This window comes from Cyprinodon variegatus, unplaced genomic scaffold (genome assembly GCF_000732505.1).
Source record: "Cyprinodon variegatus isolate N-32 unplaced genomic scaffold, C_variegatus-1.0 Scaffold436, whole genome shotgun sequence".
NCBI lineage: Eukaryota > Metazoa > Chordata > Actinopteri > Cyprinodontiformes > Cyprinodontidae > Cyprinodon > Cyprinodon variegatus.
Genome location: NW_015150889.1, coordinates 359,924 through 384,937, shown reverse-complemented (window position 1 = coordinate 384,937; position 25,014 = coordinate 359,924). Strand labels below are relative to the sequence as shown.

Sequence of the window (25,014 nt, the reverse complement as noted above, 5' to 3'; positions counted from 1 at the left end):
TGGATGGATGGATGGATGGATGGATGGATGGATGGATGGATGGATGGATGGATGGATGGATGGATGGATGGATGGATGGATGGATGGTTTTGGTTTGGTTCGCCACTACTACCCATCGTTTCACTTCCTCTAACTGAGCTTTTAAGTTTCTCAAACTAAACTTAGGACAGGACATTGCATCTGTGAGTCAATGACAATGACTTATCTGTTTCATAATGCTTCCAGAGACGAAAAATTAATGACAACTAGTACTGATGATCAGAAAATAAATAAAATACAAAAGCAAGATGGGGGTGAGGGAAGGTCCAAGATTCCAGGCAGTACTTTGGACATGTTGTTACAGTAGAAACACTGTAAGAGCTGAAAAAAATAAAACCTATGAGGGAAGCTATGTGATGAGGAACGGTATGGCACTTGTTTGAGAATCATTAATGGTGTCACAGATTTGAGTGATTTATAAGGACAAATCTTCCAGGATTACCTTTTACTACCGGTTCTTCTCCCCTAGCTTAAAAACTCAAACAGCTTTGACTTTAGAAACAAAGAACTGGATGAGAGGAGATAACCTACCTTTAACTACATGACAATTAGCAGGGGGAAAAAATTATAACCTACTGTCAGTAATCTGTACAACTGTTTTAGTCTGGAGGGATTTTTGTTAAGTTCTTATAAGACCTTCACATATTCCCATATTCTGAGTTTTCCATTGGGCTACATTTTACTAAGTGATTCTGGAGTTCCATGATTTTTTTTGTATTTGTTCCACTTTTTATTGAAAACCCAAAGAGAAACAAGGTCTGGAAATCAGCTAGTAACTGAAGTCAAAAGTTCAGGTAAACATTGACTTTGTGTGATTTAAAGTTAATGCTTTGACCAATGACTTTTTTCTTCACCTGACCCACGGGTTTCCCAGAGAATTGGAATTAAGGGCCTGAGGTGGTGAGATGTTAAATTCCTGTCTGGGAATCATGATTGCTATGAGGTGAGCATTTGATTTTTTTTTTTTTTTTGCATATTGCTCCTTTGTTTTATGCAAGATCAACCTGGGGTTTTTGATTTTAAGAAAAACTGTATCCTAGTCTGACAGTTGATTGACTGATTGATTGATTCTAGAATTCTTGCAAATTCTAGATTTTTCATTACTCTGAGATTATGCTACAGTGATATTAAATACATTAAATTTAAAGAATTTTATATCTCCACACTAGGGACACTAATAAATGTGACTAGAAGTGTAAACAGTTTTATTTCCCAATGCAAAGCTCATTACTTACTCAGTGTCTGTGATTACGTAACCAAAAATGTCATCATCTGGCTTCTTTCTGTCGGTTTTCACGTCTAGCTGCAGCTCTGGAGAATGCATCGTCTTCTTGTGGGGCTCATCGTACACCAGAGAAGCTGGAGGAGGCACAACCTCCTTGATCCAGCCTGCCACCTCCGCCACCTCCTCCACAGACTTGGTGGTATCTTTCTTCTGCAAGGCCACTCCCGCCTCACTTGTGCGGCTTTGGACATTTTCGAGGCCCACCTGCCGGCCTCCAGTCACCTCAGCAGCGACATCATAGCGGCTTCTCCCCAAAGAAGGATCAGCAAGAGAGGATTTATCCAGGTAGGCCAGCAGTTTGTTAAAGAGGCTGCTGCTTTCAGCCTGGAATGAAAATAAAAAGAAACGTCTCATAAGGTGGATCTAATTGAAATAAGTTTTGAATTTAAAAGAGACGCCTAACTTTTTTGTTTGTTCAAGGTGGAAGTCTGTCTGATTTTTATTTTAAAAATGGGTCTGCAAAAGAATTGCAATATAATTTTCAACAGAATGCAGCAAAAAAAGAAAAAACTATTAAATCTATGCTATGTTATTAACCTTGGTTTATTAGACTTAAGCTGCTTTAACTAAATACCACTGCTTTGAATACAACTCAAAACAATAAATACTGCTTAAACTCAGCTAAAAAAGAATGTCAGATAATGTAGGATTTTTTTGTTGTTGTTTTTATTAATGACAGTTATTGGGAACAAAATAATTGCCATCCAATTGAACTGCCTTGCGCTGCCATACTATCTGAATTTCATGGCTGTAAGCTGTCAGAATCATTTGGAGCCATTATCCAGCTCTCATTGCGAACATGTCTGGTTTGGATCATTGTGTTATATAAAATAAAAAGCACATCAAGCAACCTAGCAGTTCAGCTATTTCTCAAGGTAGCAATGAAAGAGCCTCTGGGCTAAACAACCTCTCCCATCTTACTTAACATAAGGTGATGTAAAACATTTTACAGGGAACTTTGAGGAGATACATTTCAAAAAGGCGGCATTCTGGAAATATTGATTCCAGGACCAAAGAAGGGATTTATTTGTTTGGCAGAAGGTTTCTTTCTGTATATTGTACGTACTAAAGCTGAATCTCTGTCTATGCTATTGACTGACATTTAAAGTTCAGAGGTTTGCTGGAGGTCATTACTCAGCCTCACGGCATACTGTATAAATCCCTAATTTAATCAAATACAAACAGTCCTGCATGTCCAGCAATTTGGTGTTTTTTTATTGTGTGTTTTTATTATCCTCTGCAGCAAATAAGCGAGGATAAAAAAAAAATGGCTTAATAGATTTCCAAATTAAAACGATACTAAACTTTATATTCTTATAAAGACATTCAGGAAATAGGCAATTTAAATGTCATTAAAGCCTCTGAAATGTCAGGACGTCTATTTAAATAACTACTTATGGTAAACACAAATTGCTTCGTAAATCCAAAATGACTCTGATTAGCTTCTGGAACAAAAAGATGATCTAGATCTAGATTTTCCAAATATGTTGAACCCCAAAATAATGTTTTACAGTTCCAAGAAAGGCATTTAAAATAGGCTGTACTTACTTTCAGAAATGTTAGGTCTCTAAAACTCTACACTTCTTTTATTCTTAAGTACTTGAAATGATTGGTTTTTAGATCTTATTTTTAAACAGTTTCATAACTAAGTTCTTCTATTGATGTTAATGTGTCGGCTGTCTACAGCCGCAGGCGTGACGAGATAATTGCCTGGAATCAAAGAAAAAGCCAAACTGTCAGAGACCGTGTTGAACGCGATTATGATATGCCACCATTCTGTTGGCCGTGACTTTAGGGTAATTGTTCCTCTCGTCAGGAGCTAAATGCCGCTTTAGCGGAAACGGTGGGACAAAAACCCTACTTTTGTTCTGCCTTTAAACAGTTCTAAATCTAATCTCTGACAAGTTCAGAATGTGCCGAGGATCAATAGGAAGAAGCAGGAAGTCTGGATGGGGTTGTTCAACTGTTAGAATACATCAACTTCTCCAAACACATCTCATCCTATCCGCATTTATTGGTTAAACCTGTCTCAAGCCTGCCTGAAATGTTTATGGGAGATTTAACAGTGTAAATATTAATAATGAACAGGAGAATATGACATGCTGAGCCCGACACAATCTGACACACTTTAAAAAGGCGATTCCTCAACAGAACTTTTGGGACTTTTTCCACGATCTTCTCAGAGCATTTGTTAGTCTCTAAAAATGACTACTGTGTTCCTGCAACTGTCCCTGAACAGTTAGTTCATTTTGTTATATTGCAGATGTCAAAAAAAAATATTCACAAAGGCTGAAGGACAGTAAGTTCTGTTTGCTTACCGGATCATTCGCATGAGCCTCCTCTGCATCTGTGTGGCGCTCTGTTGGTAAAAAAAAAAAAATTGTGAGACAATCGTTTCTTTTTAAAAAGGAAAAAAAAAACAAAAAACAACAGGACTGTTTGATGCAACATAATTCCTGCAAACCAGATTTTCCATTTCTTCTCAGAAATGTTTATCCATTTTGTGGAAGAGGCGTGTTATTTATCATTTAGATCCTTAACAAACAGATGTTCATTATTCCCCTTAAAAACATTAATTCCCAATGTTTTAAATCATCTTTAGAGCCTTATCACCAAAAGCAACATTAGATCTAATGGCCTCATTGGGCAGCAACGATTACCCCTTACTGTTTATGGTCTTCTTTGAGCGAATAAAAAAATTTTTTTTGCTTTAATGCAGATTTTTATGTTTTACTCAACAGGGAGTTTAATTTTGTTGAGTTTTTACTGCACTAGTGGCTTGTTTTTCTGACAGTAGGCTGACAGGAAAGGGGGTAAGAGAGAGAGGGAGAGACATGCGGCAAAGGACAACAGGTCAGATTTAAACCCGGGTCGGCCGTGTCAAGGACCAAGAACTCTGTACATGGGTCATGCGCGCTAACTACTGCGCCACCTGCATGCCCTACAGGGAGCTTTATAGTCATTTTTGATTGAATAGAATAATGTATGTAAGCTTTCAAGTAAAAACTGTTAATATTGTAAAAATAACTGAAGTAATATTTACCTTTAAGTGCCTCCACGGTCAAAGGAGTGCTCCCCTGAGGGTTAGGGTTCAGAGTAGGCATGTTCTGCTGAAGTGTTTCATCCACTTTAGCTCTGGAAGCCTCCTGACTCGAGTCACTCTCTTCGCCCTCGAGGTCTCTAAGTCCAGGTCCTCGATCCCGGCTCAGGGCCCGGTTCGATCCCTGGTCCTGGTCGACGACCAGAAGAGCATCAGCGATTAGGCTGGAGAGCTGGCTTAGGTCTTGTGGTGTCAGGTTATCCACATCAACATGCTGTCTGCCAACGTTCTTTAGGACCTTCTCGATGAACCTCTCTAGAGAAAAAATAGAGCTCAGCATCAGTATAAAACTATTTTTACATTTTAAATAAAGTTAGTTTACTTAGTTAGGACTAGTTAGTTCATATTAAAGAATACATGAAATCTCCTTTGTTATAAATAGCTTGTAATTTTGCAGACATCCCAAGTTGCTAAAACTTATTTCATGGAGATTCTTATCCAAACCCCTAGAACATTTCATGTGCTTTCTATTTTTCTTGGAACCCCACCATACACTTCGCCAGGGTGTCATCATTCTTCACCTTCACTCAATATTGATATATTTAGTATATTCTGTTGTAAAATAAGCTTTGTATTTTTGTTATGTACTTGAGGACTCCACCTCTGCCTTTTACTAGGATGCACAGCCTTGAATGGTAACTAGATGACTTTCAGAGAGTAAGCTGAAACTTACTGGCCTATTTTTTTACTAAACCACTCAGGGTGCTCTCTGACGACCAGTCGCCTGGAACGCTCTTTGAACAGAGCATCGCTTTGGACAGATACGCTGCACAGGATTCACAAGCAGCCTCCTCCTCACACTCCGTCTCTGTGCCTCTGCAATCGAAGTCGTTCTAATCTGCACATGATGCACAAATTATTGTATTGCCTGTACGCTCTCACTCGCATAAAAAAACACCACCTCACATTGTCTAAAATCTGGGATAATTTATCCGACTCGCTGGCATCCATGAACAACTATTGATATCTTGGGCTTGGGATGTCTGGTTTTGTGAAGAACCAAAGCTATCTCTTTATATTAACCATGGTAAGACTTCATGCACCATCTCTCTGTGCTGTTCTCTTGTTTAAATAGTCGGGTCTACCGCACAAGCATATACATGCATGTGCGTGCATGTAAACAGCTAATATTCAGGGCTCACCAGCAAAGCATAGAAGAAAATGACCGTCATTGCATCCAGTGGACCACAACGTTCACATGAAGACAATCAGGGCTTATCATTATCATAAATCCCACAGGATATACATTTCTTTGACAAGAAAAAGTTATCAAATAAGGAAAGGGAGAAAAGAGGAGCAACATTGGCCTCCAAAGGTGGAGAGCACTTCAAGAGCAGAAGCAGCTGCAGTTTGACTTGAAGCTAGATTTCCTCCTTCTGGACTGGATGGTAACAGCATGAAGTCAAAGGTTTGGTTTTGTTGGGGTAAAAGTTTTGTTTGATGTGTGATTCAATGTTGATTGGTTTCAATATTAACATCGTGGTATGTGGCTGATTTACTGGAGTTTGACCAGCAATGAATCTGACGTCACTGTCATGTGAGACAAAAAGCCTGTAGCTCAGCTAACGCAGTATTGTTAATGCAGCCAGTGAGGCATGTGAGCTGCCTATAGGGATCCTTGAGTGTATTCAGAGCATGCCTTTCATGATAAATAGACTGTTATTTATTATTTGAGTCTTTAGCATGACCCGGTACAGTAGCAGTCATTCAAAATGGCCCTTCCCAGTCAAACACCAGCTGAATGACAGCCCACTTCCCTCCAACTTCCAGCCACTGGAGTGGCCCCCCTCTTGCATTTGTTTTTACTCTTACTCCACCCTTTCCCTGAATTACAGGGTTTGACCAGGAGATGACGCTTCTCTTTAGATCTTAATGTCCACAAATCATGGCAAAAACAATATTTTAGTACAAATACTGAGGTTTAAAAAGGAATTGTAGGGAACCAGCTAAGAACCAGCCAAGGGCCCATAAAGGAAAGTGGGGAAATTTTGAATGGCTACTACTGTAGTTCCCCTTAGTCTTTACCCCGGCAGCAACTTAAGTGCTTTGTCTCTTTTATTGTAATCAAGATGGCAAAACAAGGCAGAGAGGAGGTATTAAACGTAGTGTTGTTTTGGTCTAGAGACAGAGCTCAGTTAGCACATCTCACTTTTTGCTCTTACAAGGCAAAATCTTACAAAAAAAGTATCTTAATATCAGTTATATATTAAATTAATTTCCCAATTGTCCTTGAAAAACAAAAAGGCATTTTGGGCTTTTAAGGACAGTTTTCTGACACAAACCATCCTTTTGAGTCACATACTGTTGCATGAAAAGAATCTCTCTCATTAAGAGCGTCAATGTCATTTGTTTGTTTACAAAAAAATCTTTGTATATAGGAATATGTTAAATAGATGGCTTTTAAAAACGCTTAGAATTATGAAATGGAATGGATCTAAGTCAAGGAATGGTAATGAGAAATGAGCAGAGCAGGAAATCAAGAGACATTAAGGAACTCCGGCTGCTTCCCGCAGCCGGGAGTTTCCAAATTCCCTTAAGGGTAAGAGCTTGTTGACTGCACTGTTTAGCCTTGTGCAATTCAAACTCTGTTCCCCAAGTTTCCAATTATTTTTTATCTAAAAAACTTTTAAGCATATTTTTCTGTTCCGTTCCTGACAATCTGCATGGTTTTGTCAGCATGTAAAGCTGAAATAAATACTTTAGCTACATCCCCAAATGCAAGGATGCAGAGCAAGTAGAATAGGAGGAAAGTTAAGCCATTTTTCAATTAGTTACTATGAAAAAGTTGTACTTTTAAAGCAGGGATAAAAAAATCAAAAATCAGCGGGGTCTGAATAAAGAAAATCATCAACCAGCAAAGGTCCAGAGACATTTTTAATTATTTTCTGTTACTTTAAACAGAATTTAACACTGAAATAAAATGAGGTTTTCATGCATCCATGTTATACATTGAATAAAAAAAATAAATAAATAATTCCATTTTAAAATCTAAAATGTAGAAGTAGAGAACAACAATCGGTCAGTTTGGTATATAGACAATTTCCTGATTCACATATTTAACAAAACACCTGAACTGACTTTTAGGCTTTAAATCTGGGTTTGAATGGCAACAAAGCGTTTCTCAAGCACATATCAAGGTGCTGATTTTGAGCCTGGATCCATATTTAGGTTTTATTACGTTCATGCTGGAGAATTCTGCAGTAGGTTAAGCCAAACCTACTCAAAATGTGCAGGGTCATCTTTGAGCACCATTTCACTTTTCTTTCACCAGTTCACTGTGCTTCTTCCAGCAGTCCACTCTTTCTCTGCTCTCTTTTTTTTCATCATCTTCTCCTTCTTTCCCATCGCCCCGCTTGCCAAAGGTTTGCCTACTGGGTCTAAAAGTAGCAGGAGCAGCAACCCAGACTGACAGCAGCTCATTGGCTACAGTAATTTATATGACGTGTTGCTTGGTCCCAGACTTTACCATATTAACAGGAGAAGCAGCGCAAGTGAAATTAGACACAGTCGTCGGACAACATGCAGTAATTTATAAATGTTTTAAATCAGGTTGGGTCCGGATTAGCCAGCAGGTGGGTCCAGATCCAGACCGCAGTCTGCTAATTCATGACCTCTGTTTTAAAGTTTATTTATGGGCCTCTGTATAAACAGACATAAATAAGGCTCTCAGGGATGCGGTATGAACAGTACATAAATATGTATTCCTTAAGACAAATTTATAGTTTTTTTCATTTTACACAGATTAGACCATGCACTTTTTGTCTTAAATTCAGCTCCATTTGTTAAATTCAACTGACTTGAATTAAAAAAGTTCTTAAATTACTTAACTCTGTCTAAATATCCAAATTTATTTGCAATATTGAAATCCCAAATTTCTTCATTATAGTCACAGTAAAAAATAAAGGATTACTATTTGCAGTTGAATGGATGATAAATGTATGGGATTTTACAAAGAGAATCTTATAATCACATCTGTTTTATCCATGGATGCTGGGAGGCTTGGAATGGAACTAATCAGCTCTCAGATTCCAACCATGCAAGGAAAAATGTGCTACATCATTCTGAGAGCCTAATGTTGCTACCGCACGGCGTTTAGAGTGACAGCAGAACCATGCAAAACATTTTTGCTTCCTCATTCATTTCTAAGACAGTGTGCTGTGCTGCTACAGCTGCACTCTCAGTTGGGTTCCAGCAGGAAGCTGTAGTGAAAAAAAAAAAAAAAAACATCTGACAGGAAGTTGAGGAAAGATGTGCCTTAATTTAATGTCTCACCATCGGGGAATATTGCAGGTTTGCAAAACAAGAACTTGGTGAAAAAGAAAATAAAACAACTCTTTATGAAGACACATACCATCCACAGATGTCAGAGGCTCCTTGGCTGAAGCTACAGGGGAGCTACCTGTCTTCACAGGTCTGAAAGGAAAGGTCTCCTTTTTGAGGCTGGGATTTTCTATGCCATTGTTGTATAATGGTCTGAGCCATGGAGAGGGGGCTTCCTGCTTCATTCCACCACTGTGCAGAGAGAGATGCCCAGAGAGATAGTGCCTCAGGGCTGCCAGGAGAAGGTCCCCATCTGCCTGCGAGGCAAGCAGCTGGTTGGAGAGAGGAACTTGCTTTTGCACAGGCTAGAAAAAGGAAAAAGATGAGAGACTGAAAGGAACTAAATCTGAGGCAAAAACATGGAAATAGAGAGACAGAGGTCTACATGGATACCTGACTTGGAAAGTATGATAAAATAATGTTCTGTGATGTTACATCTATCGCCTCACTGCTTTATGTTGTAAGAAGTTAAACATTTTGAGATAAAAGAATCATTTTAAAAAGCTAGAAAATAAATGATAATTAGGTATTCAAAGGTTTCAGACAAGGAATTTTAAAATCATCTGTTGCCTTCCGGGTGCCTTCCAATTTAGGCCTGCATGTGATTTCAAGACAAAGGTTTCAAACATTTGTCTTCACTAAAACAATACACAATATTAATGGATTTTGAACCAAGGTTCTCAATCAGAAACGTACCACTTAACCTGTATTACACATTTAAAAGTTTTTTTATTTATTTAAAGGATTTGATAAGGAAAACTAGTAAAATTTATTCGTCCAACTTTGAACTATAACACAACTGATTCCAAAAAAAGAAAAATTAGAAACAATCCGCAAGCAAATTGCATGTTTCAAAACAAAAAAACAAGGCTTTGTTGGGCTACTGCATAAAACCTTGAACTCAACGCTATTCCTGACATTTGGAATTGAAAAAGCTTTCTGGATGGGAAGCGAAACATCTTCAAACATGGAAACAAAGTCCAGTGGATTTTTTTTTTTTTTCCTTTTTTTTTAAATGACTATGACCTGGATGACTGGGAATCTTCACCAGCCTAACACAACTGATTTATCCATTTCTAGACTAATACATTTTTGTTGTACTGATGACATAAAATGTATTCATAATTCATAATCTTAGAACAATTATAGACTTTTTTTTTTTTATTTATTTATATTTTGCTTCTGAAATCCCATTTTTGAATTCCTCCCCAACAACAAAAACGAGTCGTCACTGCTGGCTCCATTAACGACCACACAAGACAAGCAGCAGCACCTGCTTAACTAATACTGAAATTATAATAAAAGGTTCCTCTGACTTGTCATGGTGTATCATTTGTATGCACAGGCTCCCTTCAAGTATCTTTATCTGTTTGTTATGCCTGTGAACCTACGGGGCCCCTTCAATCCTACTGGTCGCTTCTTTTCCAGACTGAAACAAGTGAAACGGGCGAAATATATCCACACACCCCCGAGCAGTGCCTGTGGACTTCCCACAGCTGTACCCAGAGCACAATCTCCCAGCAGGACATAAAGGCCTCAGAGGACCTGACAGAGGGCCGAGTCACATCATGTGTAATTAATGGAAAGAGTGAACTTGTTAACTCGAAGACAGAATCATTTTTTCTATTAACATTCAAGTGGTGAGAGACCTTTGGTTAGAAAAGAGAGATGGAGAACTCTGTCGTGGTGGAGGTGTTAGTATACGTGAGATAAAAAAATGCTTACATTAGAATTATTCAAGAAGCATGACAGCAGCTTTTGCCACTGACCAAAGGGACACTTCAGATTACCAATTTTTGTAAAGCTCAATCTGCATCTACTGATTTCTTGCTAAAGGTGAGATTCCCCATTTTTGGTTTAATTGAAGTCCTAACTGTTCATTATATGATATCTACACAAAACTACTCATTTTTTAAAGGTAAAATATTCTAATAGAAATTATTTACGCTCTAAAAGTAAATCATCACAGAGGAGGAAGCTGCAAACTGAAGAGAAGCTTACCTTGGAAGGTTTGCTCAGGCTGGAGCTGGAGGACGTCTTGGGAAGGAGGCCTAAACGTTGGAGGTACGTCTGCAGGTTTCTGTTAAGTTCCACTTCTACTGGCTTCACCCGTTGGTCTTCAGGGTCCATCGCTTCAGCTGCTGGCCTGCAGGGGAGAAGGATTCATTCAAAACACAAAGATAAAAACCTAACACCGCTGACTCTCAGTACAACATAAAAAAAATATTAAGATGTGCAAATAGTATTAAGTTTACCAGGATCCTACATTTTGACTTTCTTCTGGTAGAACCATGCTGTTAAATCGTGTACTAACTTGAACAGATCACAACTTGTGATCCAGAAAATAAAGAGAAATATTATTTTTTACATAATTAGGATAGTAGCAGCGACCGGATTGCTTCTAAATAAGAATCAACTGTTATTTGAAATTGTTCAAAATGTTATCCTTACTGACATAAAGTCTAAAAGAGCAACTCCAGACCATAATACTGCCACCACTATGGTCTACTGTTAGTTTACTGTTCTTTTGAGAATGCACAATTTGTGCCTTTTGGATAATTGGACCAAAAGTTCTTCCGTTTCAGACCACAAACACATTCAGGAATGAAAAGGACGCACTGTCCAGAGAGTAGCAGTAATCTGGATAAAATGCCATAATGATGTCAGAGCTGAGAACAAGAATTTGCAAACTGCTTTTAGATTATTAAAATCTAACAAACCTACTTAACAGTTGCTACAACCAAGTTATGCAGAATAATATCTTTGAATGTATAACACGTTAAGCCCTGAAACAGATTACATATTATGTTTCGGGACCAGCTGCAGAGATACAAAAAAATGTAATAAAATGAAAACTTTCTTCTTTCAACACAAACTCAGTTTAGAGGGTCGACCTGCTCTTGCTGTTGTAGATGGGTCCTTTCTGCTGCGGCCGGTAGGGAATCCTCCTGAGCTTTGATAACTCCTTGGCCAGGACCTGCTGCGTAGTGTCATCTTCCCAGGTCAAACCTACAGCCAGAATCACGGAACAGTTAGAACACAAGAGTCCAGATGGATCTGTCGTGCAGTGAAAGACAGAAAACTGGGAATCTTCCAGAAGAATGGGTAGCAAACTGCTGAGCGTGTGCAAATACTTCTAAACTCATCAGGTCACTCATTAGCAGACGAGGTGAGGTAACAGTGCAGCGTCTTTGTGAGACTTTGACTGAGTCAGAGACTACGCAGACACCTGTTCTGGTCATACACCTCTACATTTATTATAAGCATTTAATGAGAGAGTTGGGAATTATATAAGCTTTTATTTTCATAAATTTCTGCAGCAGGAAATTGATTCTGAAAAGATTAAGGTAACATAAGGGAATATGGCTATTAGTCCTCAAGAGGCAATCAATTACATGTACTCTTTAATCACCTTATGAAGCAAAAAAGGACCCTCCTTCCTTTTCATTTGATTAAGACCGAATAGATTTAACTTTTTTGGCTGAATCTTTCAATACAAACTTAACTATACATCTCAAAAGATGGTACTGTACTAATTTTTATCTTTTTTTAAAAAGCATTTTCTTTGCATGTACTTTGTAAGGTAAAAACTTCTGTAACCAAGATGCTAGTGTGCCTGCACCTTAATAACTACAACATTTGTGTCTAAATGCGACTTGTCATCGTCAATGATAAGATAAAACAAAATCTTCTTTTTTTAGCATTTGTGCAAAAGGACAAGCTGGATGAGCTGCATGGCCGCTCGCGTCTGTTGCTTATGCTTAACATGCATCCAAACACAGATTTTTGGCAGCTGAACAGAGGAGCAGGCGCCAGCGCCAGATGGGGTAGCGGAACGAAATGTTACCGGAAATATGGCTGCTGCGCACAAAGCACAACATGAACAGGAGCCTTTGGCAGATGAGCGATGACGCCACTGAAGAACCCAAGTAACGCAGACTGCAAGTCCAGATGTGAAGCCAAGGGATGGGGGGGTCAGAGAACATAAACTTCAAACAGAACAAGAACTCTGCTTTTAAACAGCGGATGCATTTAAAAGGTTTATTTTAAAGTGAATATTGGCAATTTAATAGATTATTAATACAAACTGTGTGCAGTGGAGACAGAACCTTGACAGTGCAGAGTTGCAAAAAAGGATTTTGAAATGTAATAAAAGAAACATAGGACCAATGTTAGAGCAAAACATTTTTATAATTCACTTGAAAATGAAGGAAAAATACTCATATTATTGCAAAGTTGGACACAGCTCAAGGATGTCTTTTAAAGTACTCTAAGACACAATTTCTTATGAATGTCTACAATATAATTAAACTGAATTGGAAGGCTTAGATAATCAAAATTGCCACTGGATTAAAAACTGAATTAAAAACTAAAACCACACAAAAGCAACTTTAAAATAGTTTTTTTTTACCCTTTGTGACTAGAAAATTACTTGATAAGCAGAGTAACGCCTCAGTAATTCAGCGCTAAATGCATCTATAAGCCTATAGCCTATTTTCCTGAATATACTTCAGGTCGGAAGTTCCTGTGCTGTTCTTCGGATGTGACGTCAAGCGTGTCCGAGCTGAATGGCTCCGACCTGGCAAACAATCTCAGTGTTTTATTCAAGATGGATCCTGTAGATACTGAGAAGCAACCAGCATCCTGCTTAACCCAGACACCAAACTCCACATAAGGTTTAAAAAGTAAAACAACGAAGCTTGTAAAGTACGACTGAGAGCTACGAGAACGAGCAGAAGAGTGGTGCAGTTCTGTGCTTTGGCCACAAGTGACAGTATCAGTAGAAAACAAGGTAATGTCTCTTTAAGAATAGAATGAAAAAAAGAATAGAAAATCCCTCTATTGTCCCACAATGGGGAAAATGTGGTGTTACAGCAGCAAAAGATTATAGCAAAAGTGGTCGCACAAAGGTGGAGCTTAAACAGAAATATAGAAAGAGCAGAATAAGTGACAAGAGTTAAGAAAATAACAAATAAAATACGGTAATGTAAAGTGATTTTACAATATATAAAAACTGTGCATCTGGAAAGAATAAATAATCGATATACCGCTGTGGACAATTTTACAGTAATGGATAATTGAAAAAATACCAGCAAACACCAGATATGTGCAAAATGACAGCAGCATGTTATTTAAATGACCAAGACAGAAACTGTGCAAAAAAAAAATAGGCATGAATGTAACAACTTATTGAGGTTGTTGGGAACAGTGATGGTTATAGAGTCTTACAGCTGCTGGGAGGAAGGATCTGTGATAACGCTCCCTGGTGCATTATGTATGGTGTAGCACTCTGTGACTGAAGGTGGGAATGCGTAGTTAAAATGTTGAAGAATAGGATCAAAAGGTAAGAGATCTTTTACGAATTTTGCGATAACCCCAAAAACATGCTACCGAGTGTTACTAATGCATTATGTATATATATATATCTGACTGTAAGGACCCAGATTGGATTAAAACTCAGGACCTTTTGACTTGTACACAGGAACATCTTCATTTGAAAAAAAGAGTACCATTTATTGCTGAACATGTATTTGCTTTAAAGCTTCTATTTTACGAAGGACACTCAACCCAATTCAAACATTTAGAAAATCTGCAGCTAGTGTAATAGAAAATTTAGATGAGTCAATTTAGAAATAATTAGTAATTTTCCTAAGAGGCAATAGTAACTAGCAGCTGTTTTGAAATGCATAACAAAACCAATAACTGTAATGTATTCCGATAAATAAAAGCGTCCAACCTCTACCAGCAGAAAATCTAATTATAGCAAGAGTTCAACTCGTAACAGAACATTTCAGACCCAAAACGGTTGCTTTACACTGTGAATAAATGAATTACGACCTGAACTGCCAGGCAAACGGGCACAAGCATTTTTCCAACAGCTGCGCAGCGTGTCGGGCAAAGCTTTCCCCATCAAAGAGCCATAAAACGGCGCTTTTAACGGCAGCGAGGGTGGCTCTGAAAACGGGAGTTGGCGTTGGGTGAACAGACGGCATCTGACACGACAGGTTAATGAACGTTGGAACCCCTGCCAGGATATTCAGAGACTCTACGCCTCTCACTGACTGAGCCGACTGCTGAAATGTGGGCAGAAGTATGTCAGCAAAGTAAGATGTTTAAAACATTCTTCCTGTGGAAGTGTCTTTAACTGAATGTCTGGTGCTGAAGAAGAGCGCCGGGATCTAAAGATGGTCAGAGTGAAGAGGAAGATTCAAATGATGAATCTAAGGAGAAAGACTGAGTGAAGCTGCTAATTACCAAATGCCTAATCCCATCAGGGTGTAGATTTTCATAGTGAGGTTAAGTGCTGTTCATGAAATAGATTCAAATTCAACTCTCTATAGAAATGCAACTATTTTCAGAATAAAACCCTCAACACTGGAACTGAGACATTCAGAGACAGTTTAACATTTCTTTACATTTAAGTTGTAAAGAAACCTGAACCTACTGTCAACTTCAAGACCATTAAGGATTTTTGGAAAAGAAATCTAAAGCTTCTGGAGTTTATGGAGAAACTTTGGATAGTTGAGTCTATTTTCCTTAAATGGCTGTGCTGTGATTGGCTAATCAGGTTTTGGCCTGTTAATCTTAAACATATTTGCCTTCAGCTAAGACACTGATGCATCCTTCATCCAGCCACATTCCATTTGTCATCTTATACATTATGCTGTCTTTAAGGCTCTATTAATACCATATCAATCTATTTAATCTGTTGTGAAAGGGTTTAATAAACTAACATTTTACCGACATCCATAAATATTTTGAAATTACACATGTTAAAGGGTCCAAGGTGTGTTTTAAGTAATAAACATACAAATTCTGCAGGCACATAATATATATTGGCTTGTTGGATAAAGCTTGATCACCATTGATATAAAGATCTACAGTTAAGTTTTGGAGATGCCAACGTTCACAAGCAGTTATTTACTGTATGATGAAGAAATAAAAGTTAAAAAGGATGTTGATATATAACAGCTAATATAATCGGAGCAATTTAAGTATCTCCATTAAATGTTTTCCTGATTATTTCAGTGTCAAGTGAAAAATTTTAGTGAGGTTCAATATCAGTCATAAGCTTAGTTGACCTGACAAAACCCTTCAAATCTATCTTGGCAGGGTCACTTTTTAACCCTGTGTCTCTGGCTGAAAAAAGGACAGTAACCGACTGACTTTAATGATCAATAAAAAAGGTTATGGACGCTCAATGTGTGTGTTACTGCTGAAATTCGAATCAGTCATTCATTTTTAAAATATGAGCAGACAATATCAGATCCTTGTCACTTTGATGTTCTTAAAAATATTTTTGCTTCCAACAACCTCCACTAATCCATTGCTATTCATTGGAGGAAGAACCACTCCTTAATTTTTGTTGTTCAACTAATAAGAGGATATAAGCGTGTGGAAAATATGAATGTATTGCTTCATTTAGAGATTAAACAGCTTCTGCAAAAACGTACTATGCATCCACATGTTTAAAACATTTAATGTGAATTAGAATATTTTCTGATCCCCTGCTGGTTAACAATTTTGCAAACTGTACTAAAGAAATATTTATTTTCTACTATGAGGAGAACTCGGCTTGTTTTTCAATTAGCCTGTTCAGAAAAAAAAAATGTAAGCACAGAAGACACAGCTTTAGCTTCCGACATGTTTTCTACTGAGCACTCTGAGGAGTGAAATTGCTCCCCATCCCGACCCTAATTGTTTATGCAGAATCTTTTGTTCAGTTACATGATGAAAGAGGATGAAATGCAGCTGCAGCATTTAGGCTGGCCTTTGCTGCCCCCTGTAGGACCATTATAACACCAGCACCTTATCAAAAAGGAAGTTCTTTTTACATTAACAAACATATTTCATAACATAATTAGGTCTTTTTTCTATATTAAATCACAATATCCCTCACTAAACACAATTTGGTAAAATATTACATTTTAACTCCCTTTCTCCAAAGTACCGGATTTAATTAAGATTTCTGCAATGAAACTAAAAGAAAAACAGCAATATTAGGATCAGGGATTTTGTGGATTTTCATTACAGTTGTTTACTAAACATTTATGTGTGTTTTTTAAGCAATTTTTGTCAAAATGTATTTTAAAAAATAAGGTTTCCAGCCTTGAGTCATTGTTTTATGAATTTACTTGTAGAAAAAACTTGGATTAATTCTCTTGTAGATTCACATCATAACAGCCTAAATTAACAACACAGCTCTAAAGAGACATGAACACAGCATTTATCTTTGTAAAATTGTTAGACTCATACAGTTACGTTCAGGAAAAGCCGTTTAGAAAATCCGGTATTTTTTTTTTAAATCAAGCCTTTAACCATATCTAAAAAAAAAAAAAAAAAAAACCTGTAAATTTAGAACTGTAAATTTACAGTCATTTTTACTTTTTTTCAAGGCTGCACTTTTAAAGATGAAATTGTCCAGTGAGCTGTGTCCAAACGAAATTTCTTTTTGTTTTACACTTGTGTAAACAAAATGAAAAATAAAATAAAAGTCTAATCTCCATTTTACAGAGAAACAGACAATCTGTCTATAATGTAAGCAAGTATATTGTCATCTTTCTATTTTTTAATTGATGATGCTTAATTTCCATGATAAATAATCAAAATCTACCACAATTTGAACCAGCAGTAATCACAAGAAACCAAACCTGCAAGTCAAGTCTTTGCAAAAAACCTGCTAGCCAAAATATGTTTGAAGTTTGGAAAAAGTCAATCAGGAACTTTGCAAAGTATGAAACAACTGATTTTATAAAATGCAAACAAATATCTGGTAAAGATTACCAGAACCTCTATTAGAAATGACAACAGAATCAATTTATTTTAAATAACCGATGAACAGAAGATTCCAGCAATTGGGGAACAACTTTATTTACCAAACCTTTAGACAGCAACGTGAATAAACAAAGCCTCAATAGGAAATCTCTTTACCTGAGGTCCTGGAGGAGAGGAAATGTCCTATTTCAGTGCTCATTTTATACAAATGCCAGTAATTACAAGTGTTATTTTAGACTTACTGATACTTTTCTTTATTTTAGCTGCATGTTACCATGTTTAGACCTGATGTTTTAAACAAAAGTATGTTTAGGCTTGTTGCCTTCAGTGTCATGATGAAAACGACAAGGCAACACATACTGGTCAGCTAATAAGCCTGTGTATTTATGTTTCATTTATTTGTATTGTGGTTTCATGAGTTTTCTTTCATTTGCCATTACAATTTAGCACATTTTAATGTACCTTGAAAATAACTCTTTATTTATGGATTAGGGTTAAAATTAAAGGTACAGTGTGTACAGGGTTACTGACATAAATGCTATATATCATTTATATTTATTCTATTCATTAACACATGAAAATCTCAATTTCTGTGTCAGCGTTGCCTTAGAAAACTAATAAATTAGTATTCGTAAAATGATCAATGTTATTTAGACATTATGTCATTATGAAGACGACTGATTTGAAACACTTGAATTTTTTTCTTTGCAGACTCGCATTTTCTTCTGCCCTCGGCCATGTTTGTTTTGGTTAGAGTGCCCCAAACTGGGGTACGAATTACCAGGACAACAGAGGTAATCAATGTTCAGAAAGTCTGATATTAGGGTTAAATGTGTATTTGTAAAAAAAAATCAATACTCATAGATGTAAAGTCTCCCATTTTGGCCCGCAACCATATTTTAACTCTCTTCAAGCTGTCCTCCCCTGTTGTATTAGTGGTTCCCAGTGAATTTAATAATGTTATTTTAAAATAACATTATCTGGCTACTAAACTGAACTGTTGCTACCACAGCGAGTCAAAATCTGATCACCTATTTGTAGTTTGCACTTGGTTGGTGAGCTGTTATTTTAGGCTTCTTGTGCACCTGTCTTAAAATATAATGGATAATGGAGCTTGGCTCAGATAGTCGGACAGATCAGAGAGGATTTTGTAAAATTTCCCTTATATTTCTTTATTTAAAATCAAACACTCTACATGTGTGAAAAAAGTTTTAATTTCTTCAAGTGAATTCTACAGTATATAGTATCTACAGTATCTACATCTACAGTATATAAAGATAATATAAGTGCTGTATTAAGGTAAGGGGTTAGGTCTAGCTTTGGGTTAAGGTTAGGCATGAACCCATAAGTGTTACGTTTAGGATAAACTAGGTCACAGTTAAGCTGTAGGAATGGGTGAGAAATGAATGGAAGTCAAAGTAAAGTCCCCACAAGGTCAAGGATAGAGAAAAAAACTTATTTTGTGTGTGCTCCTGTTTTAGCATAAAAGTGAGGACCAATTTCAGTTTTTAACCTTGCGAGTGAGAACAATTTTTCAAAGTGGAGACATTTTGGCCAGTCCTTACTAGCTGTTTTGCAAACCGTTAAGTTTAGGGCTAGGGAGTAAATAGGGTTAGGGTCAGGGTGATGTATGCATTGGTAATGGTAAGGTTTAGGGTCTTTTTTAGGGTTAGGGCATAGAAATGGTTAAAAATAACTGAAAATCAAGGGAAGTCAATTGGAGTCAACACATGGTCCTCACTTCATATAGCAAGATGATTGTTTGTGTTTGAGTTTGTGTGCTCTTGTTTTTAAGACATGTGGGGCTCATTTTCAGGGTTAATGGGATGTTGTGAGGTTCAGTAGATCCTTATAGGACCAGATGCATTGACCCCACGTGGGTAATTGCTGTTTTTGGGTGAGGACTCATGTTTAGGAGTAAGGTGTGAGTTGAGTTTAGGTTGGGGTTAGGTATGAACCCGTAATAGTTAGGGTTACTGTAGGCTAAGGGTGATGGTTAGGCTGTAGAAATTATTGGAAGTTGATGAAAAGGCCCTGCAGAGATAGTGAGAGAAGATGGTGTGGCGTTTGTGTGTGTGAGTGTGCGCGCATACCTCTGCTGGACAGCTTCTCAAGCAAAATGCGGAAACGTTGCACTACAGATGGGGAGACGTCGTAGGTGTAAACCTCCCTTACTGGAACAGAGTGACACCTCCCAAACATCCCATCTGTGAACACAGAAATAGAGTCAATCAGAGAGTCCTACGCTCATCTATTTTAGCCACTTTCAGATACATTTCCCCCAATTAGACCTTAGAAGATGTATTTATGAATGTTAAAACATGTATTTCTCACTTCCCAAGCTCGCTTTTCATATGAATGATGTATTCATGTATCCCAATAAATAAACTAGAACTGAGTCTAAAAAGCATTAAAGATGAAACTAGTTGGAAAAATCAGTTTATTAATTTAGAAGCGAGAACAAGGATGCTGAGGGTGTCCAGAGGTACCTTATAGTTTGTGGCATTAGTCTGAATCTTAAAATATCTATCAAAAAGAATAAATAAAGATTAAAAATTTCACAACAGCAGCTAATGGAAGAGTTTCTAGAGAGAAGGCAATCCTGAAAAAAAAATGGTTTTGAGTTTGACTTAAAGAGAGTTTCAATTAGGGCTGAAACAATTAATCGGATTAATTGATTATTGAAAAAATTGTCAACTAATTGAATAATCGATTAATCGTTAACTGGAGTATAGAGACTCTAAAATATGCATTTAGCCAACAGAGCATCCCTATTAGAGCAGTAATTATACCTAGATTGTAAAATATATATAAATATTTTGCATTTAAGATAAAAAAAAACAACAACATATATATATTCGTCATTGCTCTTTCCCAAACTCTTTGCCAGGTGAAACATTTTAGTTTCACCTGGTTTCATTTTGTAAAACTCTCCTTTAAGGAACCTTTGGCTATCTAATTATTAGTCGATTAACCGAAAACATAATCAACGGATTAATCGATTTGCAAAATAATCGTTAGTTGCAGCCCTAGTTCAATGTATGCGATATGTGGCAGGAGTGAGGGGACTGAGTAGACGATTGATACTGCATAAATGGAGATAAGCAGAACAACTACCGTTATTGATGTGTGAGGAGGACAGCGGGCTATCAAGGATGAAACCCTGACTGTTGACCAGAGGCAAGGAGGTTATTGAATCATCCAGTGAAAGGAAGAAACTGTCACCTTTACATAATTAAGGTTTAGGGTATATATCTTTTCTTTACTCAGTTTAAAATTGGAGGTGAACCAGCATTTTAGGCGTTTTCTGCGTAGCAGCAGAAAGAAATGTGAAATTTACAGAAGATATTTCCAAAGGGAAAGAAGATACTGTAAACCATAAAGAGGAGGGGTATCTACAACTGGAGAGACTGGAAGGATAAAACTGAATCTGAACAGATATTTCTGTTGGGATGCATAGGGAAGACCAACTACAACTACCTTACAATAAATGGACACATGAATTCAGTAAAGACTTCCACAAAATAGACCAGCTAAAGTCAAATTGTGGGACTTGGCTAAGAGCAGATTAAGGCGAATAAAAAGGGCACAACAGCAACATTTGCTAATGTGGAACAAATAATTACATCCTGCACAAAAGAAGCAAGGATCTCAGATAGAAATATGTGAGTTAGACACTTTATACTTCAGATTTAAACTCAACACACAGGAGATTATTCTAAAGCAGTCTAAATAGGTTTATCTAAAGTATAAATACCAATCTGTCAGATATTCTCAAATATTCATGCAGCTCATTAAGAACTGTGATCTGTTTATGAATTATTTTTTTGTTTTCTATTATCTCAACCAAATACATTCTGATTCATAACTGAATAAGTCTCGCACACGTGGAGTAAACTCCATTTATCCGAGTTTGCAACCAGAAGGACTGTAACTGAGAACAAGGCCCATCTTCTTGTGATTCATGGAGCAGATTAGAGCAGATAAAAGATTCACAAGGCTATTCTCAGAAACACAGGCTCTGTTAGGCTGAGGGAGATTGACCAGGGATCATGACCAGGACCTAATGTGGCGACGCCAGGTTAAAAATAGGACACAAAGGATGCAGAACATTAGTGAAAACTCAGTTTTCCACAGCTTATCCAGGTCTGATCATTCAGAGCCTGCTGGGCTCTACACCAGACCTCTGCTTGCTGGTGACTGAGAGGAGCATTGTCCTGCAGTGTGACCTTTTGAAATGTCAATAAAATGATATGTAGTTATATTTGCATTAATCTCATTTTGTATTAATATTTTAAAAATATATTTTTTAAATCCTTTGCCAGTATATTCATATGTTCTTTTTAATTATAAACTGCATATTTTTCATTTAAATTTCTTTAAAAAAAAACAGCTATTCAAATCAAAGGACAATTTCTAAACTCTGCTTAAACATGCCCATTTTAAACAATATGGGGGAAAAAAAGAGTTTTAGGACAAAAAAACCCTAAAAGCAAACAAATGCCCAGCTTAAGGTGTGTGCATCTAGGTTTTGAAAGAAAAGAATCTTATTCTAGGGGCTTTTTAGTTCAAAAGAGTGCAAGTTTTCATGCTGATAATTAGCAGTAAGCAGAAGTTGCGCGCACAGCACCCAGCTCCGGGTTGCAGAGCCCAGGTTGAAGGTTATCCAGAATATTTTGAGTCAGTGAGTTGATGCAATAAGCAGGTTTTCCTTAGGTAGAAAACTTTGACCCAATCTGACATGATTTGGTTAAATTTTCTGTGTAAATGTCTCTGTGAGATCACATGTTGTGAATTGTTTATATACATTAACCCAATTGAATTGAATTGAAATGTAATTATTTCTTGCCCAAACTCCCACAAAAGCTCAAGCTCCTTCCCCCACAGCAAACTGGAATTTTACATATACAGAACCAGTTTAAATCCTGGTTTATACTCAACACATGGAACAATACATCTCAAAAGTGACACAGTCACCATCAAGGGGTGTGGTTGTGCACCTCCAGATTTCTGTATCTCAGCGCAGACAGGGTTCGCGCTGCTTCAACGAGAATAAATGAGATACTGATTTTTCACACAAATACATCAATGCTTTTAAACAGAAGACTTTAAAAAAGGCAGAAATGTGAGTTTTATGTTCGATTTTATAAATTAATTAGAGTCCAATACTTTCCTGTTCTTATACTTTTAACAAAGAATTTTAAATTTGAACTAGTCAATATCAGAGCTAATATCTGATTGAGGAATTAGACTGGTGCATCTCTACTAAAAATGATAAAGAATCAAATTGTTCTTTCATAATTATGATTGTTTTTTTTTTTTTAGAAGTTCCTTTAAAGTTCATATTTTCTGTGTGGAATTAATTTATTCAAATTTCACAGCAGACTGACACAAAAAATACCAGTAATATATATTTTACATCTTTTGTCCTTATCATGTTTAAAACTTTATTTCTAAACAATTTGCATAAGTTTTATATTTTCTTTTAATTTAAAACTTGTAATTTAAATTTAAATTCACATTGTGGCTATTTGTCACAAATTAAAAGTGAGCTTTTTCACAAAGGATAGGTAACATTTGCAGTTCTTTACAAGTTTCATACAGCTTGACATGGGCCAGAAATAGCCCAGTGAATAGTAAAGGTTTTAGATGCCTGTACAGCATGATCATTTATTTACACACAGAAATGGAGCATTAGGAACTGATGCAGCTCATGTTTTAGAGAGAACATGCAACAGGTCACAGGTGGATGATGAGCCAGTAAGGCCTCTCTCCCCTCCATTTGTTGGCATGGCAACTCCCACTGCAGGACTCGTTGACCCTCTCAGCTAATCGAGGCTGTGCAGATGAAGTGAGGAGAATCAAAGCTGCTTTTGTTTTCGAAACAACATCCAGTGTGGATCGAGGCTTTTACAGCCCAGTCACCCTTCATTTGCTTAAATATTTATCACATTTCTATCCCTTTATAATCAGGTCAGACTCAGTTTTGGTGATGACACTTCACATCTTTTTAGTTTATTGTGCAGATGAACTACATGCAGTAGCACAAAGTGTTTGTCTCAAAGCCACTTTTACTGTTTTGCTGAACAAATATCTGAAAATGAAATCTACTGTTATTTCATAGAAAGGTTTAAAGGTATCATCTATTCCAATCCAAATTGCCTCACATAAAGAGGCAAACAACATATCAGTTTTTTGATTAAAGAACCTGAAGGTAATATTTGGCTACAACCCAAGACACAAACAGGTTGGTCTTTGCCAACAGCAATCCAGAGAGCTGCAGAACCATCCCACCTGTGTTCACAAAGCAAGTAAACACAGGCTGGAAAAAAAAACAAAAAAACTGAACTCTAAACCTAGAAGGAAAAGAAAATGTCAGCTATGACTGATGTGTCAAATAATGTCTATATTGTTTGAGGGTGAAAGTAAAAGAAGTTTGAAAAAGGGACCAGTATGAAGTATTTCTTTTGCACAATACTACTGTATGCATGTATGGAAGAAGAAACCTTTATAAGAGAACAGAGATGGATTGTTCTAAACATGAATGCATTTTGCTTCAAGCTGCCTTGTTTTCGGTGTGTGGGCTTTTGAGCTGCTCCTAAATATATTTAGAACATTGCACAGTGATGCTTGGTCTGAAAAAGCTTTTCTTTGAGACAGAGATGGAGAATGTGATAGAGAGACAAGGCACACAAGCAAAGTCAGCATATAATTAAGGAGAAATGATAAAAAAACAGAGTTCAATATAATAATAAGGATATGTAAACCAAAGCCAAACAATAAATCCCTACAGAACACAGCTGCACAGACTTCAACATCAGTCAAGTGTCCCAAAACAGGGCACTGATAATCTTCCAGTCAACATAAATACCCTAAACAATCCCATTTATCAGAGTAAATCTATGTTTATCTTTTTGCATTCTCTAAGAAATGAAAGAAAAAAAATTATATATCGTTCAAGAGCAGAAAAAAAAACAGCTTATTTAGCAACTCAGCCCTAAAGTTTCGGAAATCAGCACTCCCTCTAGAAGTTATCTAGAGTGTGTTAAAGTCAGACTGTAAACCCATTTCTATGGAGGAATCTGTGTATCCAATCAGAGCAAGGCTGATCTGGACCGGCTTCAGAGTTCTGAAAGTACAGCCAGAGGACCTGATAAACACATGGAGGATGACACAGCCTATCACAGAACTGGAGAGGGAAAACAGGAAGACACTTCCAGCACCACACTGTGCTACAATCTCTCATAAAGGACATGAAAAATTCCACTTAATTTAATCCATTCAGGCTTGTCGCCTCTGTTAAGTTTTAAAGCCCAAATCAGCAACAACAATAAGCAACTTTAGTTAACAGAAGAGGTCACAGTCCAATGATCTTTTATTCAGATGATTCAGTGTCACTTCACCCCTGCTGCAAGGACAAGAAGTGAAGATATTCCCACAATTTATTATGCACTTCATTTGTATTTATTTTTTATTTTTTATGGGGTAACCACCC

General features: G+C 37.0%; 1 protein-coding gene across 1 annotated transcript in view; it reads right to left on the bottom strand.

Annotated features, from left to right (window-relative positions):
* The window catches only part of LOC107093633 (receptor-type tyrosine-protein phosphatase N2-like), a 281,824-nt gene that overhangs the window by 220,288 nt on the left and 36,522 nt on the right, over positions 1 to 25,014 (bottom strand). Inside the window, exons 3-9 of the mRNA XM_015388814.1 lie at positions 19,613 to 19,726; positions 11,639 to 11,753; positions 10,746 to 10,890; positions 8,776 to 9,049; positions 4,368 to 4,679; positions 3,643 to 3,683; positions 1,275 to 1,648 (exon numbers count right to left, since the gene is read on the bottom strand). Of these exons, the coding sequence (XP_015244300.1) occupies positions 1,275 to 1,648; positions 3,643 to 3,683; positions 4,368 to 4,679; positions 8,776 to 9,049; positions 10,746 to 10,890; positions 11,639 to 11,753; positions 19,613 to 19,726 (1,375 nt within the window). The remainder of the gene's footprint in view (positions 1 to 1,274; positions 1,649 to 3,642; positions 3,684 to 4,367; positions 4,680 to 8,775; positions 9,050 to 10,745; positions 10,891 to 11,638; positions 11,754 to 19,612; positions 19,727 to 25,014) is intronic.